This window comes from Podarcis muralis, chromosome Z (genome assembly GCF_964188315.1).
Source record: "Podarcis muralis chromosome Z, rPodMur119.hap1.1, whole genome shotgun sequence".
NCBI classification, from domain to species: Eukaryota; Metazoa; Chordata; class Lepidosauria; order Squamata; family Lacertidae; genus Podarcis; species Podarcis muralis.
Genome location: NC_135673.1, coordinates 659,790 through 677,189, shown reverse-complemented (window position 1 = coordinate 677,189; position 17,400 = coordinate 659,790). Strand labels below are relative to the sequence as shown.

General features: G+C 43.1%; 1 protein-coding gene across 1 annotated transcript in view; it reads left to right on the top strand.

The window, feature by feature from the left end:
* The window catches only part of LOC114589498 (spectrin alpha chain, non-erythrocytic 1), a 267,143-nt gene that overhangs the window by 234,810 nt on the left and 14,933 nt on the right, over positions 1-17,400 (top strand). The window contains exons 52-53 of the mRNA XM_077922609.1: positions 5,625-5,687; positions 12,789-12,843. Of these exons, the coding sequence (XP_077778735.1) occupies positions 5,625-5,687; positions 12,789-12,843 (118 nt within the window). The remainder of the gene's footprint in view (positions 1-5,624; positions 5,688-12,788; positions 12,844-17,400) is intronic.

Sequence of the window (17,400 nt, the reverse complement as noted above, 5' to 3'; positions counted from 1 at the left end):
GACCTAGATAATTGCCCCATTGACCTAGATAATTGCCCCGTTGAGCTAGATAATTGCCCCGTTGACCTAGATATTGCCCCACTTGCACAGGTATTGCCCCATATACCTAGATATTGCCCCATTGACCTAGATATTGCCCCATTCCCCTAGATATTGCCCCATTGCCCTAGATACTGCCCTAGATATTGCCCCATATACCTAGGTACTTTCCCTAGCTATTGCCCCATTCACCTAGATATTGCCCCATTGACCTAGTTATTGCCCCGCCTGCCCAGGTATTGCCGCATTGACCTAGATAATTGCCCCATTGACCTAGATATTAACCCGTTGACCTAGATATTGCCCCACCTGCAGAGGTATTGCCCCATTGACCTAGATAATTGCCCCATTGACCTAGATAATTGCCCCGTTGACCTAGATATTAACCCGTTGACCTAGATATTGCCCCACCTGCAGAGGTATTGCCCCATTGACCTAGATAATTGCCCCATTGACCTACATAATTGCCCCGTTGACCTAGATAATTGCCCCGTTGACCTAGATATTAACCCGTTGACCTAGATATTGCCCCACCTGCAGAGGTATTGCCCCATTGACCTACATAATTGCCCCATTGACCTAGATAATTGCCCCGTTGACCTAGATATTAACCCGTTGACCTAGATATTGCCCCGTTGACCTAGATATTGCCCCATTGCCCTAGTTATTGCCCCATTGCCCTAGATATTGCCCCATTGACCTACATAATTGCCCCATTGCCCTAGATATTGCCCCATTGACCTAGATATTTCCCCATTGACCTAGATATTGCCCCGTTGACCTAGATATTGCCCCATTGACCTAGATATTGCCCCATTGCCCTAGTTATTGCCCCATTGCCCTAGTTATTGCCCCATTGACCTAGATATTGCGCTGCCCACAATACGTATTGCCCCACCTACCCAGGTATTGCCCTAGGTATTGCCCCATTGCCCTAGATATTGCCCCATTGACCTACATAATTGCCCCATTGCCCTAGATAATTGCCCCATTGACCTAGATATTGCCCCGTTGCCCTAGATATTGCCCATTGACCTAGATATTGCCCCATTGCCCTAGTTATTGCCCCATTGCCCTAGTTATTGCCCCATTGACCTAGATATTGCGCTGCCCACAATACTTATTGCCCCACCTACCCAGGTATTGCCCTAGGCATTGCCCCATTGCCCTAGATATTGCCCCATTGACCTAGATATTTCCCCATTGACCTAGATATTGCCCCGTTGACCTAGATATTGCCCCATTGCCCTAGTTATTGCCCTATTGCCCTAGATATTGCCCCATTGACCTAGATAATTGCCCCATTGACCTAGATAATTGCCCCGTTGAGCTAGATAATTGCCCCGTTGACCTAGATATTGCCCCACTTGCACAGGTATTGCCCCATATACCTAGATATTGCCCCATTGACCTAGATATTGCCCCATTCCCCTAGATATTGCCCCATTGCCCTAGATACTGCCCTAGATATTGCCCCATAGACCTAGGTACTTTCCCTAGCTATTGCCCCATTCACCTAGATATTGCCCCATTGACCTAGTTATTGCCCCGCCTGCCCAGGTATTGCCCCATTGACCTAGATAATTGCCCCGTTGACCTAGATAATTGCCCCGTTGACCTAGATATTAACCCGTTGACCTAGATATTGCCCCACCTGCAGAGGTATTGCCCCACTGACCTACATAATTGCCCCATTGACCTAGATAATTGCCCCGTTGACCTAGATATTAACCCGTTGACCTAGATATTGCCCCACCTGCAGAGGTATTGCCCCATTGCCCTAGTTATTGCCCCATTGACCTAGATATTGCGCTGCCCACAATACGTATTGCCCCACCTACCCAGGTATTGCCCTAGGTATTGCCCCATTGCCCTAGATATTGCCCCATTGACCTACATAATTGCCCCATTGCCCTAGATAATTGCCCCATTGACCTAGATATTGCCCCGTTGCCCTAGATATTGCCCATTGACCTAGATATTGCCCCATTGCCCTAGTTATTGCCCCATTGCCCTAGTTATTGCCCCATTGACCTAGATATTGCGCTGCCCACAATACTTATTGCCCCACCTACCCAGGTATTGCCCTAGGCATTGCCCCATTGCCCTAGATATTGCCCCATTGACCTAGATATTTCCCCATTGACCTAGATATTGCCCCGTTGACCTAGATATTGCCCCATTGCCCTAGTTATTGCCCTATTGCCCTAGATATTGCCCCATTGACCTAGATAATTGCCCCATTGACCTAGATAATTGCCCCGTTGAGCTAGATAATTGCCCCGTTGACCTAGATATTGCCCCACTTGCACAGGTATTGCCCCATATACCTAGATATTGCCCCATTGACCTAGATATTGCCCCATTCCCCTAGATATTGCCCCATTGCCCTAGATACTGCCCTAGATATTGTCCCATATACCTAGGTACTTTCCCTAGCTATTGCCCCATTCACCTAGATATTGCCCCATTGACCTAGTTATTGCCCCGCCTGCCCAGGTATTGCCGCATTGACCTAGATAATTGCCCCATTGACCTAGTTATTGCCCCATTGACCTAGATATTGCCCCATTGACCTAGATATTGCCCCATTGACATAGATAATTGCCCCATTGACCTAGATATTACCCCATAGATCTAGATATTGCCCCACCTGCACAGTTATTGCCCCGTTGACCTAGGTATTGCCCCATTGACCAATCTATTGGCCCGCCTGCATAGTTATTGCCCCATTGACCTAGATATTGCCCCCTCTACACAGGTATTGCCCCATTTGCATAGGTATTGCCCCACCTGTGGAGGTATTGCCCCATTGACCTAGATATTGCCCCATTGACCTAGATATTGCCCTGCCCGCAAGAGTTATTGCCCCACCTACCCAGGTATTGCCCCACCTACCCAGGTATTGCCCCACTTACCCAGGTATTGCCCCATTGACCTAGATATTGCCCCATTGACCTAGATAATTGCCCCGTTGACCTAGATAATTGCCCCATTGACCTAGATATTGCCCTGCTCGCAATAGTTATTGCCCCACCTACCCAGGTATTGCCCCACTTACCCAGGTATTGCCCCATTGACCTAGATATTGCCCCACTGACCTAGATAATTGTCCCGTTGACCTAGATATTGCCCCATTGACCTAGATATTGCCCCACTGACCTAGATAATTGCCCCGTTGACCTAGATATTGCCCCATTGACCTAGATATTGCCCCATTGCCCTAGTTATTGCCCCATTGACCTACATAATTGCCCCATTGACCTAGATATTGCCCCCACTTGCATAGTTATTGCCCCGCCTACCCAGGCATTGACCTAGATATTGCCCCACCTGCAGAGGTATTGTCCCATTGACCTAGATAATTGCCCCATTGACCTAGATAATTGCCCCGTTGACCTAGATATTAACCCGTCGACCTAGATATTGCCCCACCTGCAGAGGTATTGCCCCATTGACCTACATAATTGCCCCATTGACCTAGATAATTGCCCCGTTGACCTAGATATTAACCCGTTGACCTAGATATTGCCCCATATACCTAGGTATTGCCCCACTTGCACAGGTATTGCCCCATTGACCTAGATATTGCCCCACTGCCCTAGTTATTGCCCCATTGACCTAGATATTGCCCCCTTGACCTAGATATTGCCCCACCTGCATAGTTATTGCCCCACCTACCCAGGTATTGCCCCATTGACCTAGATATTGCCCCATTGACCTAGATATTGTCCTGCCCGCAATAGTTATTGCCCCACCTACCCAGGTATTGCCCCATTGACCTAGATAATTGCCCCATTGACCTAGATAATTGCCCCAACGCCCTCGCAATTGCCCCATTGACCTAGATAATTGCCCTATGGACCTAGATAATTGCCCCAACGCCCTCATAACTGCCCCATTGACCTAGAGAATTGCCCCAACGCCCTCGCAATTGCCCTACTGACCTAGATAATTGCCCCAACGCCCTCACAATTGCCCCCTTGACCTAGATAATTGCCCCAACGCCCTCACAATTGCCCCCTTGACCTAGATAATTGCCCCACTGACCTCATTATTGCCCCATTGACCTAGATAATTGCCCCAACGCCCTCACAATTGCCCCATTGACCTAGATAATTCTCCATTGACCTAGAGAATTGCCCCAACGCCCTCACAATTGCCCCATTGACCTAGATAATTGCACCATTGACCTAGATAATTGCCCCAACGCCCTCACAATTGCCCCATTGACTTAGATAATTGCCCCATTGACCTAGATAATTGCCCTAGAGCCCTCGCAATTGCCCCATTGACCTAGAGAATTGCCCCATTGACCTAGATAATTGCCCCATTGACCTAGAGAATTGCCCCAACGCCCTCACAATTGCCCCATTGACCTAGAGAATTGCCCCATTGACCTAGAGAATTGCCCTAGAGCCCTCGCAATTGCCCCATTGACCTAGAGAATTGCCCCATTGACCTAAATAATTGCCCCACTGCCCTAGATAATTGCCCCACTGCCCAAGTATTGCCCCACTGCCCTAGATAATTGCCCCACTGACCCCATTATTGCCCCAACGCCCTCACAATTGCCCCATTGCCCTAGAGAATTGCCCCACTGACCCCATTATTGCCCCAACGCCCTCACAATTGCCCCATTGACCTAGAGAATTGCCCCAACGCCCTCACAACTGCCCCATTGACCTAGAGAATTGCCCCAACGCCCTCACAATTGCCCCCTTGACCTAGATAATTGCCCCACTGACCTCATTATTGCCCCATTGACCTAGAGAATTGCCCCAACGCCCTCACAATTGCCCCATTGCCCTAGAGAATTGCCCCACTGACCCCATTATTGCCCCAACGCCCTCACAATTGCCCTATTGACCTAGATAATTGCCCCATTGACCTAGAGAATTGCTCCAACGCCCCCACAACTGCCCCATTGACCTAGAGAATTGCCCCATTGACCTAGAGAATTGCCCCAATGCCCTCACAACTGCCCCCTTGACCTAGATAATTGCCCCATTGCCCTAGAGAATTGCCCCAACGCCCTCCCAATTGCCCCACTGCCCAAGTATTGCCCCACTGCCCTAGATAATTGCCCCTCCTGCCCAAGTATTGCCCCACTGCCCTAGATAATTGCCCCACTGCCCAAGTATTGCCCCACTGCCCTAGATAATTGCCCCTCCTGCCCAAGTATTGCCCCATTGCCCTAGATAATTGCCCCTCCTGCTCAAGTATTGCCCCATTGTTGCCCCTCCTGCCCAAGTATTACCCCATTGCCCTAGATAATTGCCCCATGGACCTAGAGAATTGCCCCAACGCCCTCACAACTGCCCCACTGCCCTAGATAATCGCCCCATTGACCTAGATAATTGCCCCAACGCCCTCGCAATTGCCCTACTGACCTAGATAATTGCGCCATTGCCCTAGATAATTGCCCCAACGCCCTCACAACTGCCCCATTGCCCTAGATAATTGCCCCACTGGCCTCGTTATTGCCCCGCCCCTCCGCTTAGCCCCGCCCCTCGTCCTGTCTGCCCCCCCAAACCCCGAATCCCGCCCCGAATTTTCACCCCACATTTCTTTCCTCCGCCCAGCATTGCCTACCGGCGAGTCATTCGCGTCTTTCAGTACCAAGTCGGGGAAGATCTTTCCGGAAGGTTTTCATTCCTCCTTTCTCTTTCCCGTTTCCCTCACTCTGGTCTTTTTTGATGCTAATTTATTTTAATGTATTCTAATTTATTTTGATTTATTCTAATTTATTTTAATTTTGTTTGGGTGGTTTTCCGGCTTTTCCTACCCCAAAAAAAAGGCACGTTCCTAATTCGTTCCCAAGGCTGGCTGTTTTGTTACTCTGGACTAACGCTCACGCGGCTTGGGGGGGTGGACAGTGGCGGGTAGGAAGAGACCCTAGTAGTAGTAGTAGTAGTAGTAAAATAATATTATAAAATAATATTTACTACTACTAATAGTAGTAATATTTACTACTACTACTAATAATAGTAGTAGTAGTACTAATATTATTTTAATAGTAGTATTATTATTTTAGTAGCAGTAGTATTTTAGTAGTATTATATTATTACTTTTAGTAGTAAAATAACATTTACTACTAGTAGTAGTACTAATATTTTAGTACTACTACTAGTAGTAGTAGTAGTACTACTATTATTATTAGTAATAGTAATAGTAGGACAGTTGAAGATAGGAAGAGGACCCCAAATAATGTAGTAGTAGTAGTAGTAGTAGTAGTAGTAGTAGTAGTAGTAGTAGTAGTAGTAGTAGTAGTAGTAGAGTTGCAGATAGACAGAGGACACCGAAATACTACTACTACTACTAAAATAATAATATTATAAAATAATATTTACTACTACTACTAGTACTAATATTATTTTAGTAGTAGTATTTTTAGTAGTATTACATTATTTTAGTAGTAAAATATTTACTACTAGTAGTACTAGTATTATTTTAGTAGTAGTACTATGAGTAGTAGTAATAGTAGGACAGTTGAAGATAGGAAGAGGACCCCAAATAATGTAGTAGTAGTAGTAGTAGTACAGTTGCAGATAGACAGGACACCGAAATACTACCACCACTACTACTACTAGTAGTAGTAGTAGTGGTAGTGGTTGTAGGACACTTGAAGATAGGAAGAGGACCCCAAATAATGTAGTAGTAGTAGAGTTGCAGATAGACAGAGGACACTGAAATACTACTACTACTACTACTACTACTACTACTGGACAGTTACAGATAGGAAGAGGGCCCCTAGTAGTAGTAGTAGTAGTAGTAGTAGTAGTAGTAGTAGTAGTAGTAGTAGTAGCAGCAGCAGCAGCAGCAGCAGCAGCTAATTCATTTCCAAGGCTGGCTGTTTTGTTACTCTGGACTAACGCTCACGCGGCTTGGGGGGGCGGACGGTGGCGGGTAGGAAGAGAGGCCCGAAATACTACTACTACTACTACTACTAGTAGTAGTAGTAAAATAATAATATTATAAAATATTTCCTACTGCTACTACTAGTAGTACTAGTACTAATATTATTTTAGTATTATTATTTTAGTAGTATTATATTATTATTTTAGTAGTAAAATAATATTTACTACTAGTAGTACTATTGTTTTAGTAGTAGTAGTATTAGTAGTAATAGTACTACTACTATTAGTAGGAGGAGGAGGACAGTTGAAGATAGGAAGAGGACCCCAAATAATGTAGTAGTAGTAGTAGTAGTAGTAGTAGTAGTAGTAGTAGTACAGTTGCAGATAGAGGACACCGAAATACTACTACTACTACTACTAAAATAATATTATAAAATAATATTTACTACTACTACTAGTAGTAGTAATATTATTATTTTAGTATTATTATTTTAGTAGTATTATATTATTGTTTTAGTAGTAAAATAATATTTACTACTAGTAGTATTTTAGTATTATTATTATTATTATTATTAGTAGTAGTAGTAGTAGTAGTAATAGTAGTAATAGTAGGACAGTTGAAGATAGGAAGAGGACCCCGAATACTGCTGCTGCTGCAGCAGCAGCAGCAGCAGTAGTACAGTTGCAGATAGACAGAGGGCACCAAAATACTACTACTACTACTACTACTACTACTACTAGTAGTAGTAGTAGTAGGGCACTTGAAGATAGGAAGAGGACCCCAAATAATGTAGTAGTAGTAGAGTTGCAGATAGAGGACACCGAAATATTACTACTACTACTACTACTACTACTACTACTACTACTACTACTACTACAGGACAGTTACAGGTAGGAAGAGGGCCCCTAGTAGTAGTAGCAGCAGCAGCAGTAGCAGCAGCTAATTCATTTCCAAGGCTGGCTGTTTTGTTACTCTGGACTAACGCTCACGCGGCTTGGGGGGATGGACGGACGGTGGCGGGTAGGAAGAGAGGTCCAAAATACTACTACTACTACTACTACTACTAGTAGTAGTAGTAGTAGTAAAATAATATAAAATAATATTTACTACTACTACTACTACTACTTTAGTATTATTATTTTAGTAGTATTATATTATTATTTTTAGTAGTAAAATAATATTTACTAGCACTAGTAGTAGTAGTACTAATACTATTTTAGTAGTAGTACTAGTAGGAGGAGGAGGAGGAAAGTTGAAGATAGGAAGAGGACCCCGAATAATGTAGTAGTAGTAGTAGTAGTAGTTATAGTAGTAGTTATAGTAGTAGTTATAGTAGTAGTTATTATTATTACTACTAGTAGTAATAATAAACCATTAGTTTTGCAAAGGTTCTAGATCAAACCGTTAGTTGTGCAAAGGTTCTAAACGGAGCCGGTCGCTTTGCAAAGGTTCTAAACCAATCCATTTTTTTGTGATGGTTCCGAGCCAAGATACTCGCTTCGCAAAGGTTCTAGATCAAACCATTAGTCTTGAGACGGTTCTAGATCAAACCGTCAGCTATGCAAAGGCTCTAGACCAATCCACTCACTTTTGCAACGGTCCCGAGCCAGGATATTTGTTCCGCGCAGGTTCTAGACCAAGCCATTAGGTTTTGCGCGGGTTCTAGACCAAGCTGGTGGGTCTCGCACAGGTTCTAGACCAAGCCGTTGGGTCTCGCGCAGGTTCTAGATCAAGCAGTTAGGTTTTGCGCGGGTTCTAGACCAAGCAATCCGGTTCCCCCCAAAAGGGTCTAAACCAAACCACTCAACTTTGCAACGGTTCCGAGCCAATACATTCACCTTGCGCAGGTTCTGGATCAAGCCATTAGGTTTTGCGCAGGTTCTAGACCAGGCCACTAGGTCTTGCGCAGGTTCTAGACCAAACGATCCGTTTTTTTGCGAAGGTTCTAGATCAAACAACTCAGTTTGCGATGCTTCCGAGCTGATCCATTTGTTCTGTGAACGTTCTAGATCAGACCGCCCGTTTTGCAAAGGCTCTAGATCAACACGCCAGTTTCGCGTGGGGTCTAGATCAAGCCATTAGGTTTTTCGCGGGTTCTAGATCAAACAATCCAAATTTGGGGGGGGGCCAAAGGATCTAAACCAAACCACTCAGTTTCGCAATGGCCCCTAACCGATCCATTCGTTTTGACAAGGTTCTAGATCAAGCCGCTCGTTTTGCAAAAGTTCTAGACCAAAGCATTAATTTTTTTGCGCAGGCTCTAAACCAATCCATTCACTTTGCAACGGTTCTGAGCCAAGATATTCGTTTTGCGCATGTTCTAGATCAAGCCATCAGGTTCTGCGCAGGCTCTAGATCAAGCCTTTAGGTTTTCCGCAGGTTCTAGACCAAACAACCCGTTTTCCACAAAGGATCTAAACCAAACCACTCAATTTTACGATGCTTCCGAGCCAAGCCGTTTGTTCCACAGACGTTCTAGATCAGACCACCCCGTTTTGCAAAGGCTCTAGATTAACCTGCCAGTTTCACTCAGGTTCTAGATCAAGCCATTAGGTTTTTGCGCAGGCTCTATATCAAACCGCTATGTTCTGTGCGGGTTCTAGACCAAACAAATCCATTTTTGCAAAATGTTCTAGACCAAACAACTCAGTTTTGCGGTGCTTCCGAGCCATTCATTCCGCAAGCGTTCTAGATCAGACCGCCCGTTTTGCGAAGGCTCTAGATCAGCCCACCAGTTTCATGCAGGTCCTAGATCAAGCCGTTAGGTTTTTGCGCAGGTTCTAGAACAAGTCATCATGTTCTGTGTAGGTTCTAGATCAACACACCAGTTTCACGTGGGGTCTATATCAAGCCATTAGGTTTTGCGCAGGTTCTAGATCAAGCTATTAGGTTTTCGCAAAGGATCTAAACCAAACAATTCAGTTTTGCAATGCTTCCGAGCCGAGCCATTTGTTCCGCAAACGTTCTAGATCAGACCACCCGTTTTGCGAAGGCTCTAGATCAACCGCCAGTTTCACGCAGGTTCTAGATCAAGTCATTAGGTTCTGCGTGGGTTCTAGATCGAACCCCATTTCCCCCCCAAGGTATCTAAGCCAAACCACTCAGTTTCGCAATGGCCCCTAACCGATCCATTCGTTTTGACAAGGTTCTAGATCAGGCCACTCGCTTTTGCGCAAGTTCTAGATCAAAGCATTAATTTTTTGCGCAGGCTCTAAACCAATCCATTCACTTTTGCAACGGTTCCGAGCCAAGATGTTTGCTTTGTGCAGGTTCCAGATCAAGCCATTAGGGGTTGTGCGGGTTCTAGATCAAGCCATTATGTTCTGACCAGGCTCTAGACCAAACAATCCGTTTTGCGAAGGTTCTAGAGCAAACAACTCAAATTTTGCGATGCTTCCGAGCCGAGCCGTTTGTTCCGCAAACGGTCTAGATCAACCCACAGTTTCACACAGGTTCTAGATCAAGCCATTAGCTTTTTTTGTGCAGGCTCTAGATCAAGCCATCAGGTTTTTTTTGTGCAGGCTCTAGAGCAAGCTATTAGGTTTTGTGCAGGCTCTAGATCAGCCCACCAGTTTCACGAAGGTTCTAGATCAAGCCATTAGGTTTTCCGCGGGCTCTAGAACGCACATCCGGTTTTTCTGCAAAGGATCTAGACCCAACAACTCAGTTTTGCGACGCTTCCGAGCCATTTGTTCCGCAAACGTTCTAGATCAGACCCCCTTTTCGCAAAGGCTCTAGATCAACCCCATTTTCGCGCAGGTTCTAGATCAAGCTGCCTCGTTTCCGCGCAGGTTCCGAACCGAGCCACTCGCTTTGCCCTGGTTCTCGAACCCGGCACCTCACGGCGACTCACCCGCGCGGCGTGTGTGTGGGGCACGGCGGGGGCGGCTGAGGCGCGGAACCCGGAGCGGCGCGGAACCCGGAGCGCTTGGGGGTGTGGCATGGCGTGTGCTTTTGTGGTTTTCCTTTGGGTCAGGCTCGGAATTAAGCGGATCGACCGGAATCCTCTGGGGGGATTTCTCTGCCCGTTAATTTACACTTCCTATTATTATTATTATTATTATTATTATTATTATTGGAGCAAAGTTTGCCCTGCCTGTTAATTTACACTTCCTATTATTATTATTATTATTATTATTATTATTATTATTATTATTGGAGCAAAGTTTGCACTGCCTGTTAATTTACACTTCCTATTATTATTATTATTATTATTATTATTATTATGATTGGAGCAAAGTTTGCCCTGCCTGTTAATTTACACTTCCTATTATTATTATTATTATTATTATTATTATTATTATTATTAGAGCAAAGTTTGCACTGCCAATTTACACTTCCTATTATTATTATTATTATTATTATTATTATTATTATTATTGGAGCAAAGTTTGCACTGCCTGTTAATTTACACTTCCTATTATTATTATTATTATTATTAGAGACAAGTTTGCTCTAATCATTAATTTACACTTCCTATTATTATTATTATTATTATTATTATTATTATTATTATTATTGGAGACAAGTTTGCTCTAACCATTAATTTACACTTCCTATTATTATTATTATTATTATTATTATTATTATTATTATTAGAGACAAGTTTGCTCTAACCATTAATTTACACTTCCTATTATTATTATTATTATTATTATTATTATTATTAATGGAGACAAGTTTGCTCTAACCATTAATTTACACATTATTATTATTATTATTATTATTATTATTATTATTATTATTATTATTATTATCTCTTCCAGCCTCTATTATTATTACTATTAGTACTATTATTATTATTATTATTATTATTATTATTATTATTATTATTATTAGAGACAAGTTTGCTCTAACCATTAATTTACACATTATTATTATTATTATTATTATTATTGGAGCAAAGTTTGCTCTAACCATTAATTTACACTTCCTATTATTATTATTACTACACTTCCTATCATCATCATCATCATCATCATTATTATTAACAGAGCAAAGTTTGCTCTGCCCATTAATTGACTAATAATAATAATAATAATAATAACGGAGCCAAGTTTTGCCTTGTCCGTTAATTTAAATTCCCTATTATTATTATTATTATTATTATTATTATTATTCACAGAGCCAAGTTTGCTCTGCCCATTAATTTACACTTTAATAATAATAATAATAATAATAATAATAATAATAATAATAATAATAATAACGGAGCCAAGTTTGCCTTGTCCGTTAATTTAAATTCCCTATTATTATTATTACTAACAGAGACAAGTTTGCTCTGCCCGCTAATTTACATTATTATTATTATTATTATTATTATTATTTCCCTTGTCCGTTAATTTACATTTCCTAATAATAATAATAATAATCCCATAGCCCTTTTTAAAAAAAGAGAAATGAATTGCAGCTGCAATAATAATAATAATAATAATAATAATAATAATAATAATATTAATAACAACAACCCCATAGCCCTTCCTTGAAAAAGAGAAATGAAATGCAGCTGCAATAATAATAATAATAATAATAATAATAATAATAATAATAATAATAATAATAATAACAACCCCATAGCCCTTCCTTGAAAAAGAGAAATGAAAAGGAGCTGCAATAATAATAATAATAATAATAATAATAATAATAATAATAATAATAATAATAATGTCGCAGGAAAGTCGAGAACCCTCAACGGAACCGGAGGAAATTCCCAGTTCTCCGCCCGGCAACCGGTTCCGCGTCAGCTAGCGATTAATTGGGGGGTGGCGAATTTCGGTTAATGAAGGGACGCCGTTAATTAATGAAGGGACGTCGTTAATTCCGAGCCTCGCCTCTCTGTTCCCCCCGCCGAACCCGGCAACCAATCACGTTCCTCCTTCCGGTTCTAGGTCTTGCATGGTTGAGGAATCCGGAACTCTGGAATCGCAGCTGGAAGCGACCAAGGTAGGTGGTCATTTATTAGTATTATTATTATTATTATTATTATTATTATTATTAGAGAGAAGTTTGCCCTGCCTATTAATTTTATTATTATTGTTATTCTTCTTCTTCTTATTATTATTATTAGAGAGAAGTTTGCCCTACCTATTATTATTATTATTATTATTATTATTATTATTGGAGAGAAGTTTGCCCTGCCTATTAATTTTATTATTAGTATTATTATTAGTATTATTAGTATTATTATTGACGGAGCCAAGTTTGCCCTGCCCGTTAATTGACACTTCCTTTGTATTTTCTTTCTTTCTCTCTCTCTCTCTTTCTTTCTTTCTCTCTCTCTCTCTCTTTTTCTCTTTCTTTCTCTCTTTCTCTCTCTATGTCTTTCTTTCTTTCTTCTTTCTTTCTTTCTTTCTTTCTCTCTTTCCCTCTTGTATTTTTATTTCCTTCTCTCTCTCTCTCTCTCTCTCTCTCTCTCTCTCATTCTTCCTCTCCCTCCTTCCCCTTTTCCCTCCTCCCTCCCTTCCCATCTTCTCTTTCTTTCTTTCTTTCTTTCCATCTTTCTCTCTCTCTCTCTTTCCCTCTCTTTCTTCCTCTTTCTCTTCCTCCTTTCGTCTTTTCCTTTTCTCTCTCTCTCTCTGTATCTTTCTCTCTTTCTCTCTCTCTTTCTCATTCTCTCTCTCTCTCTTCCCCTCTTCCCCTTTTCCCTCCTCCCTCCCTTCCCATCTTCTCTTTCTTTCTTTCTTTCCATCTTTCTCTCTCTCTCTTTCCCTCTCTTTCTTCCTCTCTTTCTCTTCCTCCTTTCGTCTTTTCCTTTTCTCTCTCTCTCTCTGTATCTTTCTTTCTCTCTCTCTTTCTCATTCTCTCTCTCTCTCTTCCCCTCTTCCTCTCCCTCCTTCCCCTTTTCCCTCCTCCCTCCCTTCCCATCTTCTCTTTCTTTCTTTCTTTCTTTCTTTCTTTCTTTCCATCTTTCTCTCTCTCTCTCTCTTTCCCTCTTTCTTTCTTTCTCTCTCTCTCTCTCTCGTTCTTTTTCTCTCTCTCTTTGTCTTCCTTTTCTTTTTTCCTTCTCTCTCTCTCTCTGTATTTCTCTCTCTTTTTCTCTTTTTACCTTCTCTCTCTCTGTATTTCTTGTATTTCTCTCTCTCTTTCTCTCTCTCTTCCCTTCTTCCTCTCTTTCTCTTCCTCCTTTTCTTTTTTCCTTCTCTCTCTCTCTCTCTCTCTCTTCTCTGTCTCTTTCTCTCTCTTTCTCTTTCTCATTCTCTCTCTCTCTTTCCTCTCTTTCTCTTCCTCCTTTTTCTTTTTTCCTTCTCTCTCTCTTTCTCTCTCTCTTCCTCTCTTTCTCTTCCTCCTTTTCTTTTTTTCCTTCTCTCTCTCTCTCTCATTTCTCTTTTTCTCTCTTCCCCTCTTCCTCTCTTTCTCTTCCTCCATTCTTTTTTCCTTCTCTCTCTCTCTCTCTCTCTCTCTGTATTTCTCTTTCCTTCTCTTTTCCTCTCTCTTTCTCATTCTCTCTCTCTCTCCCCCTCTTCCTCTTCCTCCTTTTCTTTTTTCCTTCTCTCTCTCTTCCTCTCTCTTTCTCTTTCTCTCTCATTCTCTCTCTCTCTCTTCCCCTCTTCCTCTCCTTCCTTCCTCCTTCCCCTTTTCCCTCCCTCCTTCCAATCTTCTCTCTCTCTCTCTCTCCGTTCTTTCTCTCTTTGTGTCTCTCTGTCTCTTTCCTTCTCTCTCTCTCTTTCTTTCTTTCTTTCCTCTTTCTCTCTTTGTCTTCCTCCTTTTCTTTTTTCCTTTTCTCTCTCTTTCCTCCTTTTCTTTTTTCCTTCTCTCTCTCTCTTATTTTCTCTCTCTCTCTCCTTCCTTCCTTCCCTCTCTCTCTTTCCTTCTCTCTCTCTCTCTCTCCCTCCCTCCCTCTTTTTCTCTCCTTCCTTCCTTCTCTCTCTCTCTCTCTCTTTCTCATTCTCTCTCTCTCCCTTCCTCTTTTCCTCCTTCCCCTTCTCTCTCTCTCTCTCCCTCCCTTCCTCTCTCCCTCTCTTTCTCTCTCCTTTTCTTTTTTCCTCCTCTGTATTTCTCTCTCTCTTTCCTTCTCTCTTTCTCATTCTCTCTCTTCCTCTCTTTCTCTCCCTCCTTTTCTTTTTTCCTTCTCTCTCTTCCTCTCTCTTCCTCATTCTCTCTCTCCTCGTTCTTTCTCCCTATTTCTCTCTCTCTCTCTCTCTCTCTCTCTCTCTCAGTCTCTCTCTTCCCCTCTTCCTCTCTTTCTCTTCCTCCTTTTCTTTTTTCCTTCTCTCTCTCTCTCTCTCTCTGTGTCTGTCTTCTCTCGTCTTTTCCTTCTCTCTCTCTCTTTCTTTCTCATTCTCTCTCTCTCTCCTCTCTCTTTCTCATTCTCTCTCTCTTCCCCTCTTCCTCTCCCTCCTTTTCTTTTTTCCTTCTTTCCATTTCTCTTTGTATCACTCTCTTTCTCATTTTCTCTCTCTCTCTCTCTGTATTTTCTTTCTCTCTTTCCTTCTCTCTTCCTCTCTCTCTCTCTTCTTTCTCATTCTCTCTCTCTTCCCTCTTCCTCTCTTTCTCTTCCTCCTTTTCTTTTCCTTCTCTCTCCTCTCTCTCATTCTCTCTCTCTCTCTTCCTCTCTTTCTCTCTCTCTTCTTTTTCCTTTCTCTCTCTCCTTTCTCATTCTCTCTCCCTCTTCCTCTCTCTCTCTCTCTCTCTCCCTTCCCTCTCCCTCCTCCCTCTCTCTCTCCTCTCTCCCTCCCTTCCTCTCTCCCTCCTTCCCCCCTCTTCTCTTCCCTCCCTTCCTCTCTTTTCTCTTCCCTCCTTTTCTTTTTTCCTTCCTCTCTCTCTCTCTCTTCTCAATCTCTCTCTCCTTCCTTCCTTCTCTCTCTCCCTCCTCCCTCTCTCTTTTTCTCTCCTTCCTTCCTCACTCTCTCTCTCTCTCTCTCTCTCTCTCTCTCTCTCCCCTCTTCCTCCTTCCCTCTCTCTCTCCCTTCCTCTCTTCCTCCTTCCCTTCTCTCTCTCTCCCTCCCTTCCTCTCTTTCTCTTCCTCCTTTTCTTTTTTCTTCTCTCTCTCTCTCTCTCTCTTTCTCTCTCTCTTTCCTTCTCTCTCTCTCCCCCCCTCTCCCTCTCTCTTTTTCTCTCCTTCCTTCCTTCTCTCTCCCTCCCTCCCTTCCTCTCTCCCTCTCTTTCTCTTCCTCCTTTTCTTTTTTCCTCCTCTCTGTATTTTTCTCTCTCTTTCCTTCTCTCTTTCTCATTCTCTCTCTCTCTTTTTCTCTTCCTCCTTTTCTTTTTCCTTCTCTCTCTCTCCCTCTCTCTTTCCTTCTCTCTCTCTCTCTCTCTCTCCCCTCTTCCTCCTTCCCCTTCTCTCTCCCCTTCCTCTCTTCCCTCCTTCCCCTTCTCTCTCTCTCCCTCCTCCTTCTCTTCTTCCTTCCCCCCTCTCTCTCTTCCCCTCTTCCTCTCTTTCTCTTCCTCCTTTTCTTTTTTCCTTCTCTCTCTCTCTCTCTCTTTCTCATTCTCTCTCTCCTTCCTTCCTTCTCTCTCCCTCCCTCCCTCTCTCTTTTTCTCTCCTTCCTTCCTTCACTCTCTCTCTCTCTCTCTCTTCCCCTCTCCCTCCTTCCCCTTCTCTCTCTCCCTCCCTTCCTCTCTTCCAACTCCCCTTCTCTCTCTCTCCCTCCCTTCCTCTCTTTCTCTTCCTCCTTTCTTTTTCCTTCTCTCTCTCTCTCTCTCTCTTTCTCTCTCTCTTTCCTTCTCTCTCTCTCTCTCTCTCTCACCCCCTCTCCCTCTCTCTTTTTCTCTCCTTCCTTCCTTCTCTCTCCCTCCCTCCCTTCCTCTCTCCCTCTCTTTCTCTTCCTCCTTTTCTTTTTTCCTCCTCTCTGTATTTTTCTCTCTCTTTCCTTCTCTCTTTCTCATTCTCTCTCTCTCTTTTTCTCTTCCTCCTTTTCTTTTTCCTTCTCTCCCTCTCCCTCTCTCTTTCCTTCTCTCTCTCTCTCTCTCTTCCCTCTCCCTCTCTCTTTTTCTCTCCTTCCTTCTCTCTCTCTCTCTCTGTATTTCTCTCTCTCTTTCCTTCTCTCTCTCTCTCTCTCTCTCTCTCTCTCATTTCTCTTTCTTTCTCTCTCTTTCTCCCTCCCTCCCTCCCTCCCTCCCCCCCTCTCTCTCTCCCTTCCTCTCTTTCTCTTCCTCCTTTTCTTTTTTCCTTCTCTCTCTCTCTCTCTCTCTTTCTCTCTCTTTTTCCTTCTCTCTCTCTCTCTCCCTCTCTCCCCCTCCCCCTCTCCCTCTCCCTTTTTCTCTCCTTCCTTCCTTCTCTCTCCCTCCCTCCCTTCCTCTCTCCCTCTCTTTCTCTTCCTCCTTTTCTTTTTTTTCTCCTCTCTGTATTTTTCTCTCTCTTTCCTTCTCTCTTTCTCATTCTCTCTCTCTCTCTTTTTCTCTTCCTCCTTTTCTTTTTCCTTCTCTCTCTCTCCCTCTCTCTTTCCTTCTCTCTCTCTCTCTTCCCCTCTTCCCTCCTTCCCCTTCTCTCTCTCCCTTCCTCTCTTCCTCCTTCCCCTTCTCTCTCCCTCCCTTCCTCTCTTCCTCCTTCCCCCTCTCTCT